This window comes from Pavona decussata, unplaced genomic scaffold, assembly GCF_977016875.1.
Source record: "Pavona decussata unplaced genomic scaffold, jaPavDecu1.1 SCAFFOLD_19, whole genome shotgun sequence".
Lineage (NCBI taxonomy): Eukaryota > Metazoa > Cnidaria > Anthozoa > Scleractinia > Agariciidae > Pavona > Pavona decussata.
Window position 1 is genome coordinate 2754904 of NW_028145442.1, and position 17626 is coordinate 2772529.

Consider the following 17626-nt stretch of genomic DNA (forward strand, 5'->3'; position numbering starts at 1 on the left):
ATGCGCCCTTCGGACTGCGCATTTCAAGATGGCGGATGGAAAACACAACATGAAACAGAGTGCTTGTCTGTGTGCGGTTACTGCCATCTGATCTCTGTTTTTTAAAGAGATTTCTGCTTCGTAAACATGAGATATGCACAACTGGTAATGGGACCCGCTGGCAGCGGAAAGGTAGGTGTATTAATGGAGAAATTATCGGACAATATGCAGTTCCTTCACCTAACACACCTTTTACAGTGCGACCGGGAAAACCGTGAACACCTAAAATATGTCAGGAATGCTTATTGTTTTTAAGCCAATCATGTTTCAGGACTTCGCGCGCCAAAACTGCAAAGTGAATAACAAATACTGGAGGAATAAAAGACTCGAGTCTGTCGATGATTACTTGTTACACTTCGTGTAAGGGCTCTGCACTGGTATTTCCTTTGAATTATTTTCACTCACCAAGAGATGTGTATCTTATGGGCAAGGCGATCAAAGAGTCTCACGCATTCGCACAAGTTGTCTGGCACATGACCCATGACTTGATTTGAAGGACTTCGCACAGCAATTGCTTTGTGATTTCTTACATTAAATTATTAGGTTCTGGAGTGTATTTGTAAGTGTCATCCCAGCCACAGTATGATTGTATACGTATTGCCCTTTCATGACAGTCGCTGATAACAACCTTGCTCATTTCTCCCCGATACTATCTTACATGTAATGGTGAGGCGCTAAAAGTAGTAAAGGAATCTAATAAAACGATGACAATACTGACAGCTGTCAACCATACATCAAGACTCCCGCCCTTTGTTTTCCTTCGTTCTGCTTTCGCACTAAATAGCAGCGTTAACAAAGTAGCAGAATTGGAGCAAAGTTCCCAGGTAAACTAACCAAAACGCAAGCAAAATGACGGAAATAAGAGAGTGGTTGGTGTCAATGGGAATTCCTGGTATAGAGAGATTTTCTGAGGAGTTTGAGGACCGTGGATTCACCACAAAAAAGTCGCTTCAGTATTTGAAACAAGGAGATTTGGATATAATATTCTCATCACCTAAGCGTTTGTTGCTGGCCGAGAAGAGAGCGCTAGAATTCGAAATTCGTCGTTTTCAAGAGAATTGTCTTCAGCCGAGGCAGTTGACCTACGAGGAGTCCAGCACTAGTGGTCAAGTTGATACAACAACAACCAGATACGCCTATGAGTTTTGTCGTATCGAATCCTGCTGCTCCTGAACAACCAACGACAGATTCTCCGCTCGAACGCCGCAAACTAGAACTTATCGAGAATGTGAGCTTTTTAGAAGCCCAAATTTCCAGTGCAGAAAAGCATTTATCTAAGCTTAAAGAGGAAAATAATTCTCTCCTCACCGTAACGCGGGGAAGAATTTGCAGTAAATGCCATTCTGAAGGCCATAACAAGAACAGTTGTCGAGGTGTGCCTTGTGATTCCCACAAGAAATGCAGACTGAAAGACAAACATCCTGAACTTAGCAAGGCGATAAACGACACACAGAAAAATCTCGCCTTGTTGAAGAAGAACAAAGAAACAGCGAAGCATACACTTGACCAATTTCTAATGCAAATACAGAGATCGCGTGGGAATTTTTTTTCAATTATGAGACCAAGATTGAAGGCTTCGAATCCCATAAAATACATCAACAGGCAGGAACTCGACAAAGACCTACTATACCTTCAAAGAATATTGGAAAATAAAATCCCGCCCGAAAGTGAAGACTGGCGTCTGATTCACTTGCTAGAGACAAGCAAAGCGCAAGTAGCTCCACTGCAGGTCAATGTTACGGGCGATCATGCAACGGCAATTTCCACTCCCAGTAGTGCTAGAATGCCTATTTCAGGATCACTCAGTGATTGACGATTTCATCCCTATTTGTGACCCTGAAGCACGTTCGACTTCGTCGACTTCGGTTGTGGATTATATCTGATATTATAAGAGACTTGCAGCGGGCAAACTGTCTGTGAAACTGTTGCGTTCTTTAAGCTCACTTTCCGGTAGAAAAATGATAAACAAAGGAACACGAACATTTCTCATAGTTCTGCAAGGCTTACAAGTAAAAATTGGCTCTGAAATATCGGCTGACTGTTGAGTTATGATACGTTTTCATCTTTCAATAAATCGTTCATGTTTTTTGTTGAATGCACTGGTTTTATTTCATAGTGATAATACAGGTATTAGCGACCGCGCCACATGTTGAAAGCAACAATTGCTTCGGAACGCCAGTGTTCCGGTGAACTGAAATGACAAATACATGCACAGTTCTGTTTCTTTATGGGGTTTATGAGTAGTCTCAGAGCTTAAACGACCAGAATTAGCTCACATAAAATAAATTACCCGTATATAAAGCCAAAACAAATCTGGCCGCGCAAACGACAGTAAACAGTCTGCGGTTTGGCGAATGGATTTCGGACGCGTGATTGGACAGAAATAACATTCCTGACATATTTCAGGTGTTCACGGTTTTCCCGGTCGCACTGTAAGTACGGTGGGAAAATGGCAAAAAATAACCAGGGATTGTTATTGAAATTCGAGTGTTGTATGCATGCTTTGTTTTTCTGGCAATGTAGTCCGGGATCAAGCTAATAATAACCAGGTTAAATCCCTGGTACCTGGCAAATTGCAATCGATCGATCGATCAATCAATCAATCAATCAATCAATCAATCAATCAGTCAGTCAGTCCGTCCGTCCGTCAGTCCGTCAGTCAGTCAGTCAGTCAGTCAGCTCACTGACGGTCAGTCAGCTCAGTGACAGTCAGTCAGTCTGTCTGTGTGTCAGATCTGGGATGTTTATGCACCTCCCCTTTCCACCCCCTGAACACCACCCAGATTCACCTAGAGGAACTGCAGTCTGTGACCTGTTTTGGTCAAATGTCAATACACTTTGAAAGCTTTTACTTAGGATTTATACCCTCTTGGTATTATTATGTACTAATTAGTACACGGGACTGATTTGTAACTTGAGGCATTTTTGTTTCAGTCAACTTACTGCAGTACAATCTTACAACACTGTGAAAATGTGCAACGATCTGTTCAAGTGGTGAATCTTGATCCAGCTGCAGAACATTTTGATTATCCAGTTTTAGCTGGTATGTTACATGTACATTAATAATTTATGAATGTCATTTAGTGGAGTAATTGATTGTGTAGGGTGTGCAATTATGGTTGAATTTATAAATTTTGATGCTACATCATATATTTGAAAGTAACATTCTAAGCTTTTGACTCTGCTAGAGTTTTGTTCATAGTGATTTGGTCAGGTCACGAGACATGTGAACTGACCAGACCTCACGGCACATTTCTGAGAACATAGCAGACCGAGCTCCTCCATGTCTCAACACATCAACAAAGACAAGCCAGAACACGATGTCCACATTGACGGGACATGGATTTTGGACAGAGATCCAGACTGCTTTACAAAAGGAGTTCAGGAGGCAATTTACATCAGAGCCCACAAGCCAATCCTAAATAGAGACGGAGTGAGATAAAACCTTCCAGCGATCTGGACAAGGCTGATCAGGTCATATCATGTGATCTGACCAATTCACTCTGAACAAGACTCTAGCAGAGTCAAAGAATTCTACTTTCAGTATGGTGTTGCGTCAAAAATGTATTAGTTCAAGCAAAATAGTTTATGGACCCTAAATGATGCACTGACCGCACCCATGGCAGGTTTTGTACTTTACTAGTTTAGGGCAATTTACATGGTATGACTTTGTCGCATGCGACAAGCTTACGACAGGCCTACAACACGAATTGTTTCGTGTAAAGCAAACCTACATGTACAAGTCGCTTACGACTGTCGTGTACGTCACAAGAAATGTTGTAGGATTTTAAAACATGTTTTAAAATATGTTTTAAAATCCTACGACAATTGTAGGTTTAGGCAATGTTGAATGACGAGTGTTGTGTGTGATTTTTTTGCATGAGGTGAGCAGCGCGCTCTCTAGAAATCGCATGCGACAATTATTGTAAGCAAAAGTTGTACAGTCTAAATCGGCCTTTTATTGGCTAAACTAACTGAGAATCTTGTAACCGCTATAAACTTACAGCTGTATTGTTCCTAGAATACTATTTAATTAATCAACATTATCATCAATGTTTTTTAAGACATAAGGGAGTTGGTTGAACTGGAAGATGTTATGGAAGCTGAGGATTTGCGACTTGGACCAAATGGAGGACTTGTTTTCTGCATGGAGTAAGAAACAGTTTTATGGACTATACACTGTGTCTACCCTTAAAACTTGCCAAGTACACTGCTAGTAGTGGTATTAGATTAGATTAATTCTTCCAGCTTGTCTGTTGTGATACATTCAGTTCATGGTGTACACTTTTTCATACAATGTTTCTAAAATTACACAAAAATTTGCCATATTTGTTAAAAATCAAAAGCATCCATTATAAGTGCCTCATCTCCATCGATTTTATTTACCCTGTAGTGAGGTCCCAAAATACTGACTGGCTCTTTGATGCACTTTATTTTCCAGTTTTTGCGTGTGCACTTCCCCTTGTTTATTGTTATTTTTGTGTGTGCGTGTGTGTGTGAATGGTAAATCGTGTCCTTAGTTCTATTTTAATGTAGGGTATTTGCAAATTTTTCCGCTTGGCCCAGCCACTTAGCTCGATTAGCTTGCTATTTCTAAGTGGCTGTGCCCTCTTCTTTAGTAATTTTTCTTTCTTGTATTAATGTAACTCTGTATATTTTCTGGGCACGAATAAAGATTGTTGTTGTTGTTGTTGTTAAAAAAAAAAAAAACCTCAGATGTCACCTTTCATCTTGACAAATAATGCATTCTGTAAATAATTCATACTCTGCTCTGGATTGATATTGAAGATACCTGGTGCAGAATTTTGATTGGTTGGAGGAAAAATTGGGAGATGTTGATGATGACTACATTCTCTTCGACTGCCCAGGTATTTATCCAAAATTGACTGTGTGAAGTGGTTATTAAGCTTAGATGAAGAATAATAATAAACCTTCCTTCCTTTTCTTCTTTCATTTGTTTTTTCCTTTGTTCATTCTTTCTTTCTTTCTTTCTTTCTTTCTTTCTTTCTTTCTTTCTTTCTTTTGAGTAACAATGTTATTCTCTTTTTTGTGAAACAGTTTCTACTTGCAATGAGATGATTTAGTCTAGTGTTCTAGTCTCAGTAATTTTTTAAAAAAGCATCCCTACATGTACATGGTATACTGAAAAGCTTATTACTACACACTGTAGGCAAATCCCTGTAAGATAGTGACATTGAAGATGACTACTATGAAATTGCACTGACAGTGACTATTCCTAAGGTTTAAGTTTCTGTTATTGTTTGGCCATGGAACACTACTGTAGATGGCTTAAACTCTCAGAGTTAATTTGTACCCCTTTCCTTTATATACACTTAACCCTCCGAACTTCAAGTCGAAACTTCTCATAAGCTCTTGATACAAAGTAAGTGCCAGGCAGTAAATTGAATATCTATATGTGGTTCCTCATTTTTTACTGCGCATGCGCCTTTCAATAACTTGTGAACTCTGAACTTCAATACTCAACTAATGATTTGCGTGTTTTACTGCTGTCAATCATAAAATTATTATGTAGACAACTGACTTACCGCAAAATCCAGAAAGCTACCAAGTGGATAGAAATCCACCAATCACAGCGTTTGAATGTGACCTTTTGAACCCACTGAGCCAAACATCTTAGTTTTCTAAGAGGTAAGCTGAGCATTGGAGAATGCAACGGTTGGTTAAATCTTGAACTTCAGAGTCCGCATGTTATTGAGAGATACAGTAAAGGAAATTTATTTTAGTTTAGTCTTGGTTCTTTTTATTCTCCGGCAGGGCAGATAGAGCTTTACACACACATGCCTGTCATGCGGCAGTTAGTGGAAACCCTACACCAGTGGAATTTCCGAGTGTGTGGTGTTTTCCTGATCGACTCACAGTTCATGGTAGACTGCAGCAAGTTCTTTGCTGGAATTTTGTCGGCACTGTCTGCTATGATTCAGCTTGAAATTCCCCACGTAAATGTGATGAGTAAAATGGACTTGCTGAGCAAAAAGCAACTGAAGGAGGTAGACAGGTGGGTTGATAATAAAAACTGCTATTTTCAGCAAATTTAAGTATGTACTTATACAAATTCTCAACATGAAAGCTAGATATCGAAAGCTTGTACTCTTAAATATATTTTTGGATTCTGAAAGCTAATTTTTTTTCTTAACTTCAAGTGACAGGACCAGGAAACAATTTATTTTGTCATACAATAAATTATTGTTTCACAACATCTTGCATAATGTTGCTGTCCAGGATCCTTCTACTAAAATCCAAGAGATTTCTTTAATTCTGCTTTCCTCATGCTACAGAAACTTGGCTAAACAGTGGCTGTGCCACACGATGCAACTTTAGTACCCTTTTAGTTATGTTTGCGACATTGCTGTCAGTTATTATGATTGTGAATAGGTTTCTGGACCCTGATCCATGGCAACTTGTAGAAGAGCTTAAAGGAAGTTCAAGCAAGAAATTCAGAAAGCTTAATAAAGCTCTAGCACAACTGGTAGGTGTTAACCCTTTAACCCCTAATATCAAAAAACAAAATTCTCCTATCTTGTTCCCATACCATTCTTATAAAAGTACTGGGGGGAACATTCACCTTGAGTGATCATATCCTTAGTTCTCATAACCTCAGGGGTTGAATAAAAGCATTGATATTACAAGAAGAAATTTGATGCTGATCACTGTTAGGGCTTAAAGGGTTAACTTGTCTAGTTCCCAGATTGAAAGATGAAATCAATAAATTCTACTTAATTATTATCAGATATTTATTTGTTAGCTGTTTGTTTACCTTTCTTTAGTTAGTTGTTTAAAAGGGGGAAAAACAAAACAAAACAAAACAACAACAACAACAACAACAACATGTTTGAATGGATGGGTATATTAATTAGCCATTCAAATGGAAAAAAAAAACTAACTTTGTACAGACCTTTTTAGACATTTGAACAGATAAACAAGGGATTATTAAAGTCAATCATAATTCTTCAGTTTATTTAGAGCCTACAAAAGGACGTTAGTTCTCTTAACAGATAGCTACACGAGCATTTGAATTTGACTTGATATTTTTATATGATTGTACATGAGTGTTATATGTAGTATAAGAGGTGTTTTGCAGCTGATCAAAGCCAAATTATTGAGATAACATGTACATCACACTCACTATTATTCTGTGTTTAGATTGATAATTACAGCATGGTATCATTTCTACCACTAAATCTTTGTGATGAAGAATCCATTATGAAGCTGCTTCTTCAGATTGACAATGCCATTCAATATGGGGAAGACTTGGATGTCCGTGAAATGAAGGTTATTATTTGATTTAATTTCAGATTCACCAAAAGCAAGATCAACTGACGTTGTAAATTACTGTTTGACGGCATGTTCGCCCAGTGTAGTTGATGAAGATAAACTAATTAAGGCAGGGCTTCTGATAGGGTGCGGAAAAAAATTGGAAATTATGCGGCACTTTTAAGTCTCATTATGCGGCAAGAAAGGTCTATTATGCGGCAAATTATGCAATTTCATTTAAGCTAATTTAGCCTTGTTTTATTAGGTCTAAGAGGAGCACAATCCATTTTTTGCTGTTCAAGAAGCAACTAGAGCTCGAAGAAATGAAGAAACAGCTGAAATAAATCATTTGTTGCCTCATTTCAAATTATTGAAAATCAGATATTGCTTAAATTTGGTCAAGTCAGCATTTGTTGCTTCCCACCCGCATTTTTTTCCACGTTCCGCTTGTGTGACTCAGCTTCAATGTGCTTGTCAACCACAAACTTTCGAAGATGATCAACCACTATGTTGCACGAAGAGCAAAACATCTAGGAAGATCGAAGGAGACACTGCTCGCAGGGTAAACAACAGACCATCGTCAACATGAAACGTTCCTTCGGGTACTTTCTTGCCCTGTCTTTTGCCGAAATATTTACTGAAAGGTGTGATCTTTTTTTTCTCCTGCGAAGAAGCGCTCGGTGTTTTAACAACAAACCTATTCATAATGAGGATGTTTGTTGCAATTAAAACAAAATAACTACATATTGCAAGCGACTATCACGCAGTTTTCACGTCAATGCCTACATCCCAAGTATGAAGGGATCAAATGACATCTTAAAAATATATCAATGATTGTGATTGGTGTATTTACATAAAAGGATTGTTTATTCGGGGTCAATGATCACTTGTTTAATATTGAAAACCAGCACCAGGTCCCCAGCATGTAAAATGAAGCATAGAATGCCTGTTTGTTCGCTTAATCAACAAACAAACGCTTCCAGGTGATTTCTGATGCCTTTTGAGAGAAAAAACTCCTTGAGATAACGCTTAAATTATCGGAGAACTTAACATAAAGCGAAGTTTTTGCTCTTTTTTTCTTAAATTGTGCGATTTTGTACAAATTCTGCGATTTTTCATGAATTATGCGATTTTAGGTCAATTATGCGAAATCGCAACATCGCATAATATCAGAAGCCCTGTTAAGGTTTAAAATTGCTGTATCAGACAGGACAGAAGTGTTTCTGTCTGTAATCCACACCGTCCTGAACTTTGATGTCTTGTTCATATTTGCACCCCAGCTCCAGCTGTCCAAAGAGCTAGTATAATATGTATTTTAAACACACATATCTGTTGTGATTTAAATTTTTTTGGGTCTAAATTTTTCAAACCAGCTTAATTTTTATTTGCCTTTTTGCAATATTCATTACCATTATCAGAGACAAAGGGAAATAAAAATCAAACTTGTTTGAAAATTTTTAAACCAAACAAAAATTTGAACCACTGGATAAATCCATTATATTGGATAAATTTATTTTAGCGAATGGATAAAGCTAATGCTCTATCTATCTCTATCAGTTGGATGGCAGCTTGTCCACTGAATACAGTTAATGACTCTTTGAGAAGCTGGGCTGGTCTTAAGAAACATCAGCCTGGTCTCTTTGAGCTCTTTCAGGGAATGACCAAATGGTACAGTGTTGCTAGGTGATTGTATTCACAGCATAAGCAAAGCGGTTTCTCTGACCAAGCATTGCTGGTGCAAATAACACAATGAATCAATCAGAACTCCAGGCAAATACATTTACAGTCAACTCCCTTTATTGCGAACATCCTTGGGACCACGAGTTAGTGCCCTTAATAGTGAGAGTCCATAATAGCGGGAATTTATTTCAGTCAAACATCTCCTATTTATTTTTGTTGGGGATTTAGCTGATTTAGCTGCTGTCCGTATTGTCGGGGTGCCCATGATAGCGGGGTGTCCGCAAGGCGAGAGTTGACTGTATTTAGTTAGTGCCAAGCCCTGGCAAACATGTTTGGTTTGTCAACAGAGTTGATAACTAAAGGTAAAATGGCCACCGTAAAGAAATTTGAGTGCTGACGTTTTGTGTGTTAGCCCTTCCAGTTCATCAGGGCAAATCAAGGAATTGTGGGCTGTAAACCGTGTACAAGAAAGGCAGGATCAGCATCAACTATATAATTATTTTACTTTGTATTGGTCAAGAAAGTGTAACAGGTTGTTTGAACCAATAACAGAGTGTTCCCTTGGAAGCAAAACCAAAGCAAAAATGTGAAATAGTTTTGATGTTAAAATTAATGAAATGTTTGTAGCTAGTCTGAGGCAGTGTTTTGTCTCGCCCATCTTTTCAATTCTTTATTGTATAAAATTAATGAAAACCAGTTTAATAAAATGAGTGTAAGTAAAATACACATTTCATCGACTTTTAAATGTTGATCTGCTTCCATTTTAGGATGATGATCAAGATGACGAGAATCCTAATGATTTCACAGGTGACAGCTGACAGGTGCTTTGTTATTCCAGCTTATACATCAAGCATGGATATCAGTATAAGGATCTGAAACCATTCAGCATCTCAACAGTGGAATATTACCAGTAACCAGCTCTCAGTTTGTTATCAAGTGGAAGGCAATCCAATTCCAAACTGAGCTACAGATAATGCTCATTCACTGGACGTTATATTTTGTCAATGAAAATTTGTGCAATCCCAACTGTGGCTGGATGTGATGTCTGGATGAATCTTCCTGCTGTCAATGATGATCATTTTTAATATAACAATGGCCATCAAATCTGATCCATCATTAGATCACATTTACTGGATTTTTTTAATGTTGCCTCCAATTCCTTCAAGGAATGTTTTGCTGAGATTTTTCACTCTGGTTTGCACTTTGATTTGACATAAAAAATGAAAAACTTGCCCGTAACCATGAGTTTTTACGAAGCACAAAAAAGTGAAAAAATCTTAAGCTGAAACTGTAGGTCAGTAATACACCAAATCCTTCAATTCTAACAGGTAGTTACAATCCTGGGCTGGGTTGTTCGAAAACCGATTAACGCTAATCTCTGATTAAAAGTTAACCGAGGTTTTCATCTTGCCCATTAAAGATGATTTTAAAGGCTCATTTTAAGCTAATTGTAAAGAAAAGTCTAAGGCAAAACTAAGGGACAAAGATCTTTTCAACGTATTAGTAAATATACTCGAATCAAAGTTCACGTTAACCCAGGATTACATGTAGCTTAATCGGGCTTTGAACAACTGGGCCCTGTTTGTTAGTAAATTTTACTATGACTTAGCCTTTTGCCCTCAAAGGTACCCACCAGGGATAACTGTTGCAGCCATGCTAATCCTAAGTAGTACCAAAGCACAAATGTTTGCCCCTGAAAGGTATGGTTCTCCCCTGCAACTTTTCTAAGAGAGGCCACCTCAGGGCTTCATAACCTTTGTTGTTTTTTGTACATTTTGTAAAATTAATAAAAATTTGTTGTGGATTTATTTTGGGCTCTCTTATTTTTTCGTTGCACTGATAAGGGATTAGGTTAAAATGTGTTCTTTCAGTATATAGTATAGGAACGATGGACCCATTTATAGGATATTGTGAAAGGCCTTGATGACACCGAATTTCAACAACTTTTAACAATCTTCCACCAGTAAAATTAGTAATCTATTGTTGGAATGCTATATTAATATTACAGAGTTTTGATTTTGATAGCTATTGAGTCCACTTGTGGGCCTCTGAGCTGTTGATTACATTTATTTATTTTGGTGTGAAGTGGAACATGATAAATGTGCCTCTGTGGTTATGGTAATTCAAACATAAATGTTTGAAATCCGTCTTTGGAATGATTCTGTTGATATCTGTACCAGTCAGTGGCTTCATGTCTGCTCACGCAAAATGTCCGTTATGTGTAACAGAGATTTACAGTGTGATTTGTCATATGAAAAAAGGTCAGGCTAGAAGTGGGCCACTGGGCAAGCTATGTCGAGAAAAGCAGGCTAATGAGATGCATGAACTGTATGAGACATCACAAGGTGTCCCCTAACCAAATCTTACTATTAAAAAGACAAATAATTCTGTCAGACACGAAGTCATACGAAAATGACAAAAAAGGACTCTCTTATAATAAAGTGCCCGAATTCAGGGTTAGGTGTATTTCTGTACATTCGTGCACTGGGCCATGGGTCATGGTGTGGGTTGGGCACCACAGGGCTGAGGGCCAAGAAGTGGGCTTAGGGCTGATGGGCCATTGGACTGCTTTTAGCAAAACTGCAAACCAGTGAACAAAATACACAGAAAAACAATAAATTTATTATGTAATAGAACATGGTGTAAATTTTAAACTTTCTTGGCATAAAAGTAATCTGAGGGTATATATTGCTTTGTTTCTGATAATGTGACAAACACTTTATCTTCATCAACATGAACTTGATGAACTCTCTGAACAGCCCCTTTGGAACACAGTCTGGGTGGCTTCTTCAAATCTTTAGGATCAATGGAGTAGTGTAAACCTTCACCAGTGTCCAGGGCAATTTTCTGTTTGTGATATGGACATATGATGCACCATCTTCCACCTATGTCCTGAAAAAGTATTATAATTAATCCCATTATGTGGAACACACTCTGAATGGTTCTTAGCAAGCTGTTTTATCAGGCAACTTGATCTCCCAACACAGAAACCATGGAGAGACTGGCAGGTATTAAGCATTGTGGGATTATTTGGGCAGACAGAAAGCCATCGACAGACATGACAATGAACATCAGATTGCATTATTTGCTATTTTCATGGTCAGTAGCATGGCTCTGCACCATCTCAAATAACGTTTCCTCCAAAGCAGACTGGTACTGTCATTTATGACAGTTCAGTGTTCCCCCAAAATGCTTGTTAAATGCATGTAATGAAGGCTTCTACACTGCCTTTAATTCTAAAAACAATGGTTGATGAGTTTCAATCATTACCTCAATGTCTCCTTTATCCAAAGGACCACCAGCATCTTGTAACAGGAGAAGCATGATGGTTAGTGAATGCTTGAAAATGATTTGCATGGGTCGAGGGGGTACACAAGAAACAAGAAACAAGAAACTATGGTCCATGCATAGTTTCAAGTTACTATGGTATGCATGGAAAGGTAAATTTCCAAGGGTATATCCTGGGTATTTCCAAGGGTATATATACTAGATCCTGGGCCCAGTTGTTTGAAAGGCGATTAATGCTAATCCACGATTAAAAGTTAATGTTTGAGGTTTTCATCTCGCTCGTTAAAAATGGGTTTGAAGGCTTTTGTCAAGCTAAAGGTGAAGAAAAGTCTAAGTCAATACTGAAGGACAAAAATCTTTTGGAAAAATGTTTATTGATTAGTACTTAAACTCGGGTCAAAGTTCACGTTAATCCAGGATTAGCTAAATCGGGCTTCAAACAACTGGGCCCAGGTGTAAATAAACTGAAACTGAACTGAATAGTTGTGTGTTTTAGTGACCTGGCTTTGGATTGGAAGCGAGGCTGGGGGTGACCTCGTTTTGATACAAACTTCAGCTCACTGCTTTTCATATGTAAATGCAAACTAGTTAGCAGAACAGCATGATCTACATATGAAAAGCAGTGAGGTTTGTATCAAGACAAGGTCACCTGCAGCCTTGCTTTGAATCCAAGGTCAGGTCACTAAGCACACAGGGCTATTGGACAACAAGACAACCAGCGAAAATTAACCATGCTCACTAGCTATGGTCTCCTTGCCTTCTGTTGACTGTATTGGTGATTCCAGAAAATATCCGTACCCCACCACGCGTGGCATCCCACTAGCCTTTGGAAAATATTTCCCCCCCAGGCAATGACCTCGGAATTCCATTATTGTTCACCCCTCCCCCTTGGAATTCCTTTTAAAATATGCCACATCTGGGTGATGTTTACCTCCTCATTTTACCAAGATTGTTTATTTTACGAAGTGCGGGTGTCTAGAAACGTAAGACCTAAGACCTGGAAACCTAAGACCCGGAAACCTAAGACCTGGAAACCTAAGACCCAGAAACCTAAGACCTGGAAACCTAAGACCCGGAAACCTAAGACCTGGAAACCTAAGACCAGGAAACCTAAGACCCGTTTTGTTTCGGGTTTCCTCCATAGTTACAGTCAATTAATGTCACGTGTAACCAGTATTTTCGAGAATGAAATGAACATGTTCAAGATTATATGCAAATGCCGGACATTACAAAGAGCAATTCTAATGTTCATTTCATTCTCGGAAATACTGGTCACGCGTGACGTGGATAGACTGTACAAACAGATAAAGGTATATTCAATAATAATAAGATATTGGGAAACAATTATCTCCTCCTTGTTGCAAAGCTGTTAAAATGGAAGCACCGGCAATCCTGTGCAGTCGACCTCCTTCTGTTTTGAAGGAGGGATCGAAGGGATTTGAAACGCCATAGCGAGAAAACTGTACGGCACAGCGCTAGCGAAACATGAGCTTCTGAGTTAGCCGTATTGAAAAAAAAAAAGAATTCTAACATGATGGAATGTTAAAAGTTGCCTGCAGAAACGTCAACGGCCGTGGGAAAGGAAAATACCTTAACCGCATACTGCTTTCAGTACGATTAAGAAACAGTTTGCGGTTCCATCACTGATTGCAGAAGCATGTACAGCTTGTGGTATATTCATTATCACACGTCTTGCTTGCCGGTAAGTCCGCCAAGTTAGTAAGTTTTCAATTGCACTAAAATTGACCAAAAAAAAAACAACATACCCCGCATAGCTTGGAAATTAATATTGGTAAAGTTTCACCTTCCCTTTGTAGCTAAAATTTTCAATTTTTTGCTTTATTGCCTTAAAACCATGTCAAAATAAAAATATAACTTCAATAACTTTTGTTTAGTGGATTAATTTCCATTGTTTATTTAACCTCTTTTAAAGGTGATGGGTCGCATGTTATGATACCGACCAACCATGATTGTTACCCGCACCCATCGGCCACTTAAAATTTATTTAATATAACCCATTTCCGTGATGTGTTTTTTTAAATACAAACTTTTACACTTAATTGTTTATTCTTCCGATGATCTCAGTAGAATTTTCGAATCTCTGAATATTTTTCTTCTTGTCAACCGGCTGATCCTAAGTAGCAGTCGTTATCTCCAAGCGAGCGCGAAAAGCAAACGAAAGCTTTCAGGGAAATGGGGCAACAACAACAACAACTCAAAATGCAGTAGGTGGCTGGGAGGGGAGTCGACAAGGAAAGGAAACGAATCCCTTCCCATTCACTGCTCCCTCTCTCCTACTCCTCCTCTCCTAACCTTACAAACGGGTCACCTTTCCCGGCTTTGGTTTGCAAGGGAAAGCGCCTACTCTTGAACCTCACTACTTCCCGGGAACCCTATGCTCGCTCACAGCCCACCCGGAACTGTGCTTATCGATCATAACTAGTTTCCAATCTTTGCGAAAACAAAATGGCGACAACCTCAAAAAAGCTGGACCGTAGAAGTTTTTCCCCTTAAAACCGTTCAGAGAAGCAGTTATCCAGATATGTGAAGTTGAAGAATGGTTATTATTTTTTAATTCAAAGAGGGATTCATATAATAACCTATTATACTCGGGTCTTGGGTTTCCAGGTCTTAGGTTTCCAGGTCTTAGGTTTCCAGGTCTTAGGTTTCCGGGTCTTAGGTTTCCGGGTCTTAGGTTTCCAGGTCTTAGGTTTCCGGGTCTTATGTCTGAGTCAAATCCAAAAGCGATCATCCTCCCCCCCCCCCCCCCGCCCCCCGGGCAAACCCCCGGGCATTTGACTTTTTTAAAAATGCCTGATCAAATTCCCCGCTATATGGGCCGATTTCTTGGTCAAATGCTCCACTGGTTGGGGCTGAAAAGTCATCGTGTTGGTTTTTTTTTGTATTCGCTAGCTCTATTTATATAAAAATCAACGAAATTGATACATTCATAAATTTTTTAGATAAAACTAGTGAGCAGCACGTCTGCGAACTCTTACAGTTGTAAAACGATTTATTTTCTCCTACGCGTTTCGTGTGACTAACGCACACTTCGTCAGGGAGTTTTACAATGCAACATGAGTGACCTGTATATGTACCTACATAAAAGACTAAAATAAATTTTACATTACGTAAAACCGCACCTACGCTAGCGGATTTACATGTAGGAAACAGGCGAAAAGGTGTGCAAGGCGTTACATATTTTGTGCTTGACATAATTTTGGGGCCCACAATTTTAGCTAAAACTGTGGGCCCCAAAAAGAGCTCGCATATATCAACATAAATTTTGTCGAAAACCACGAGGAGTTGTGACATGTTACATGGAGTACAAATCATTTTTAAACGCGACCGCTGACCAGCATTTTTTCGACGGGTCAAATGCCCGATGGGTCGGGTTCTATTCGCGTCAAATGCCCCACTATGTGGAGCCGAACAGGGGTCAAATGCCCGGGGGTTACCCGGGGGGGGGGGGGGGGGGGATGATCGCGCTTGGAATTGACTGATAAATTAGGTTCCCAGGTCTTAGGTCTTAGGTCTTAGGTTTCTAGACGCCCTACGAAGTGCTATCAAACATAAAAGTCATGATTTACAGAAATGTTATAAAGCTTACTGTTATTACATGCAACTTACGATAGCAATGCTGATCCATGGCATAAAAAGTTTTGTTGTGGTAAAATATGACAACATCCCTTCCATTCACATTGCATCTCATTTTCCTTTTTTCAATTACCTCCTGCCTACTGCCAACACAAACAGATATACCAGGGCTACATTCAGCTTCTGTAGAGCTATCAGTTGCCTCAGAAGGCCCTGACATAACAGAACGCAGAATAAACAACTATAACTGCCGAAAATCGAAAAATAATAAATAAGGGAATGTAAATAATTCAGCGGTTTCTTTTTTTTCTGATGCGCACGAGGCGCGCTTTTCCCATACTCGTTTCCAGGCCAATTTAAATGTGTCAGAGAGGGTCTGGTGATCAAAAGAATCCAACATGGCGGCCGTCATAGCGAAAAATCCCGGCATTTTACTTTACGTTTAGTGAGCCACGTTTGGTAAATGCAGCGAAGCCTATGGGCGTCTCTGCGCTCAATCGGTAGCAAAAAAAGATGTAGTTTGATTTCAAGCGCGTTGAATACCACACCAACAGATCTCGTGGCTAATTGTAGACATTTTAAGATGCACAGAGGAGGTGAGAAGATTTTTGAACAGAAGAATTATTAAGTTTACATGTAGTTTATATAGTAAGCCTATGAGCTTATTAATATAGTGCCTGCTACAACCTTTGGGCCTAAAAACTCATATTATGTGATGCTGTTGCTTTATGTTCTATACTTAGGCTGTGATTTTTTTTTGCTGTGTGTGTGTGTGTGTGTGTGTGTGTTTCGGATATAGGCTACAACTTCGAGAGGAGGGGAGGAAGGGGGGGGGGGGTGGTTTGCGGGGGAAATGAGGGCAGATACTTGCTTATTTGGGGAATGGGGAATGTATGGCCTAATAGGGTATAGTTTTCTGAGACTTCTTCCCTGAACAGGGTACTGATTACATAATGGGATAACTATCTTGGGTGTTTGTTCACAGGCAGACCGCCCTTTGTTTGTGTGGTGTAATTACTGTTCAGAACTTGGGACTTTATTTTCACGTGACACGATCGGTTGAAATTTTTACTGAGTTGAGATATTTTAAGTACGCCTTTTACCTTTATGTTGAAATAAAGTTTCAAGGAAATGTTGATTGAGTCATGCGTGGTGTTTTTTTGCCATTCTGAGCCGTAGAAACCTTTCTCTGGCGAGTTTACTGTTCAACAGTGCTACCGGCCGAAGGCTGGTACTGGAGAAAGGGAGGCACCGGCGGCTTCTTGCCTGCCTTGTCTCCCCTTCTCTAGTACTGGCCTTCAGCCGGCAACACTGTTGCACAGTAAACTTGCCAGAGAAAGGTTTCTACGGCTTGGAATGGCCAAAAAACACCACGCATGACTCAATCAATATTTCGTTGAAACTTTATTTCAACTTAAAGGTAAAAGGCGACTTAAAATATCTCCACTCAGTGAAAATTTCAACCGATCGTGTCGCGAGAATAAAAAGTTTCAAGTTCCAAACAGAAATTACACCACACAAACAGAGGGTGGTCGGCCTGTGGTTGGTTCCATTTTTATCAAAATTGTCAGAAAAAGGCAGAACTGTAGGATCCTTTCAAACCCAATGTGTCAACAGCATGAGGCATAATCACATAAAAATGTTGCAGTGCTATTCAGTAACTCTCTTGAACAGGGCCACAAAATGGAGCAAAATGAAGCATTTTTTTTTTATCTTAGAATGCCATAGGGTTGGTAGCTGCACCTCTCTC

The 17626-nt window shown here is 39.2% G+C and overlaps 3 protein-coding genes across 3 annotated transcripts in view; 2 read left to right on the forward strand and 1 right to left on the reverse strand.

Annotated features, from left to right (window-relative positions):
- Positions 1–23: 23 nt before the first annotated feature.
- LOC146487065 (GPN-loop GTPase 3-like) lies at positions 24–11139 on the forward strand. Its single transcript, XM_085091917.1, has 8 exons — positions 24–171; positions 2974–3082; positions 4104–4191; positions 4828–4907; positions 5815–6055; positions 6433–6526; positions 7201–7329; positions 9759–11139. Exons 1-8 carry the CDS (start codon positions 127–129, stop codon positions 9807–9809), a joined length of 837 nt encoding a protein of 278 aa, XP_084948043.1. The 5' UTR covers positions 24–126; the 3' UTR covers positions 9810–11139.
- Positions 11140–11591: 452 nt separating this feature from the next.
- On the reverse strand, positions 11592–16162 carry LOC146487066 (Rieske domain-containing protein-like). The gene is made up of 3 exons (XM_085091928.1): positions 15910–16162; positions 12262–12296; positions 11592–11883 (listed from the first exon to the last, which is right to left on the reverse strand). The coding sequence occupies exons 1-3, from the start codon at positions 16094–16096 to the stop codon at positions 11641–11643; spliced, it is 465 nt and encodes a 154-aa protein (XP_084948054.1). The 5' UTR covers positions 16097–16162; the 3' UTR covers positions 11592–11640.
- Positions 16163–16257: 95 nt separating this feature from the next.
- Positions 16258–17626, forward strand: part of LOC146487067 (ATP-dependent DNA/RNA helicase DHX36-like) — a 31475-nt gene continuing 30106 nt past the window's right edge. The window contains exon 1 of the mRNA XM_085091835.1: positions 16258–16472. Coding sequence (XP_084947961.1) covers positions 16340–16472 — 133 coding nt within the window. The 5' untranslated portion in view covers positions 16258–16339. The remainder of the gene's footprint in view (positions 16473–17626) is intronic.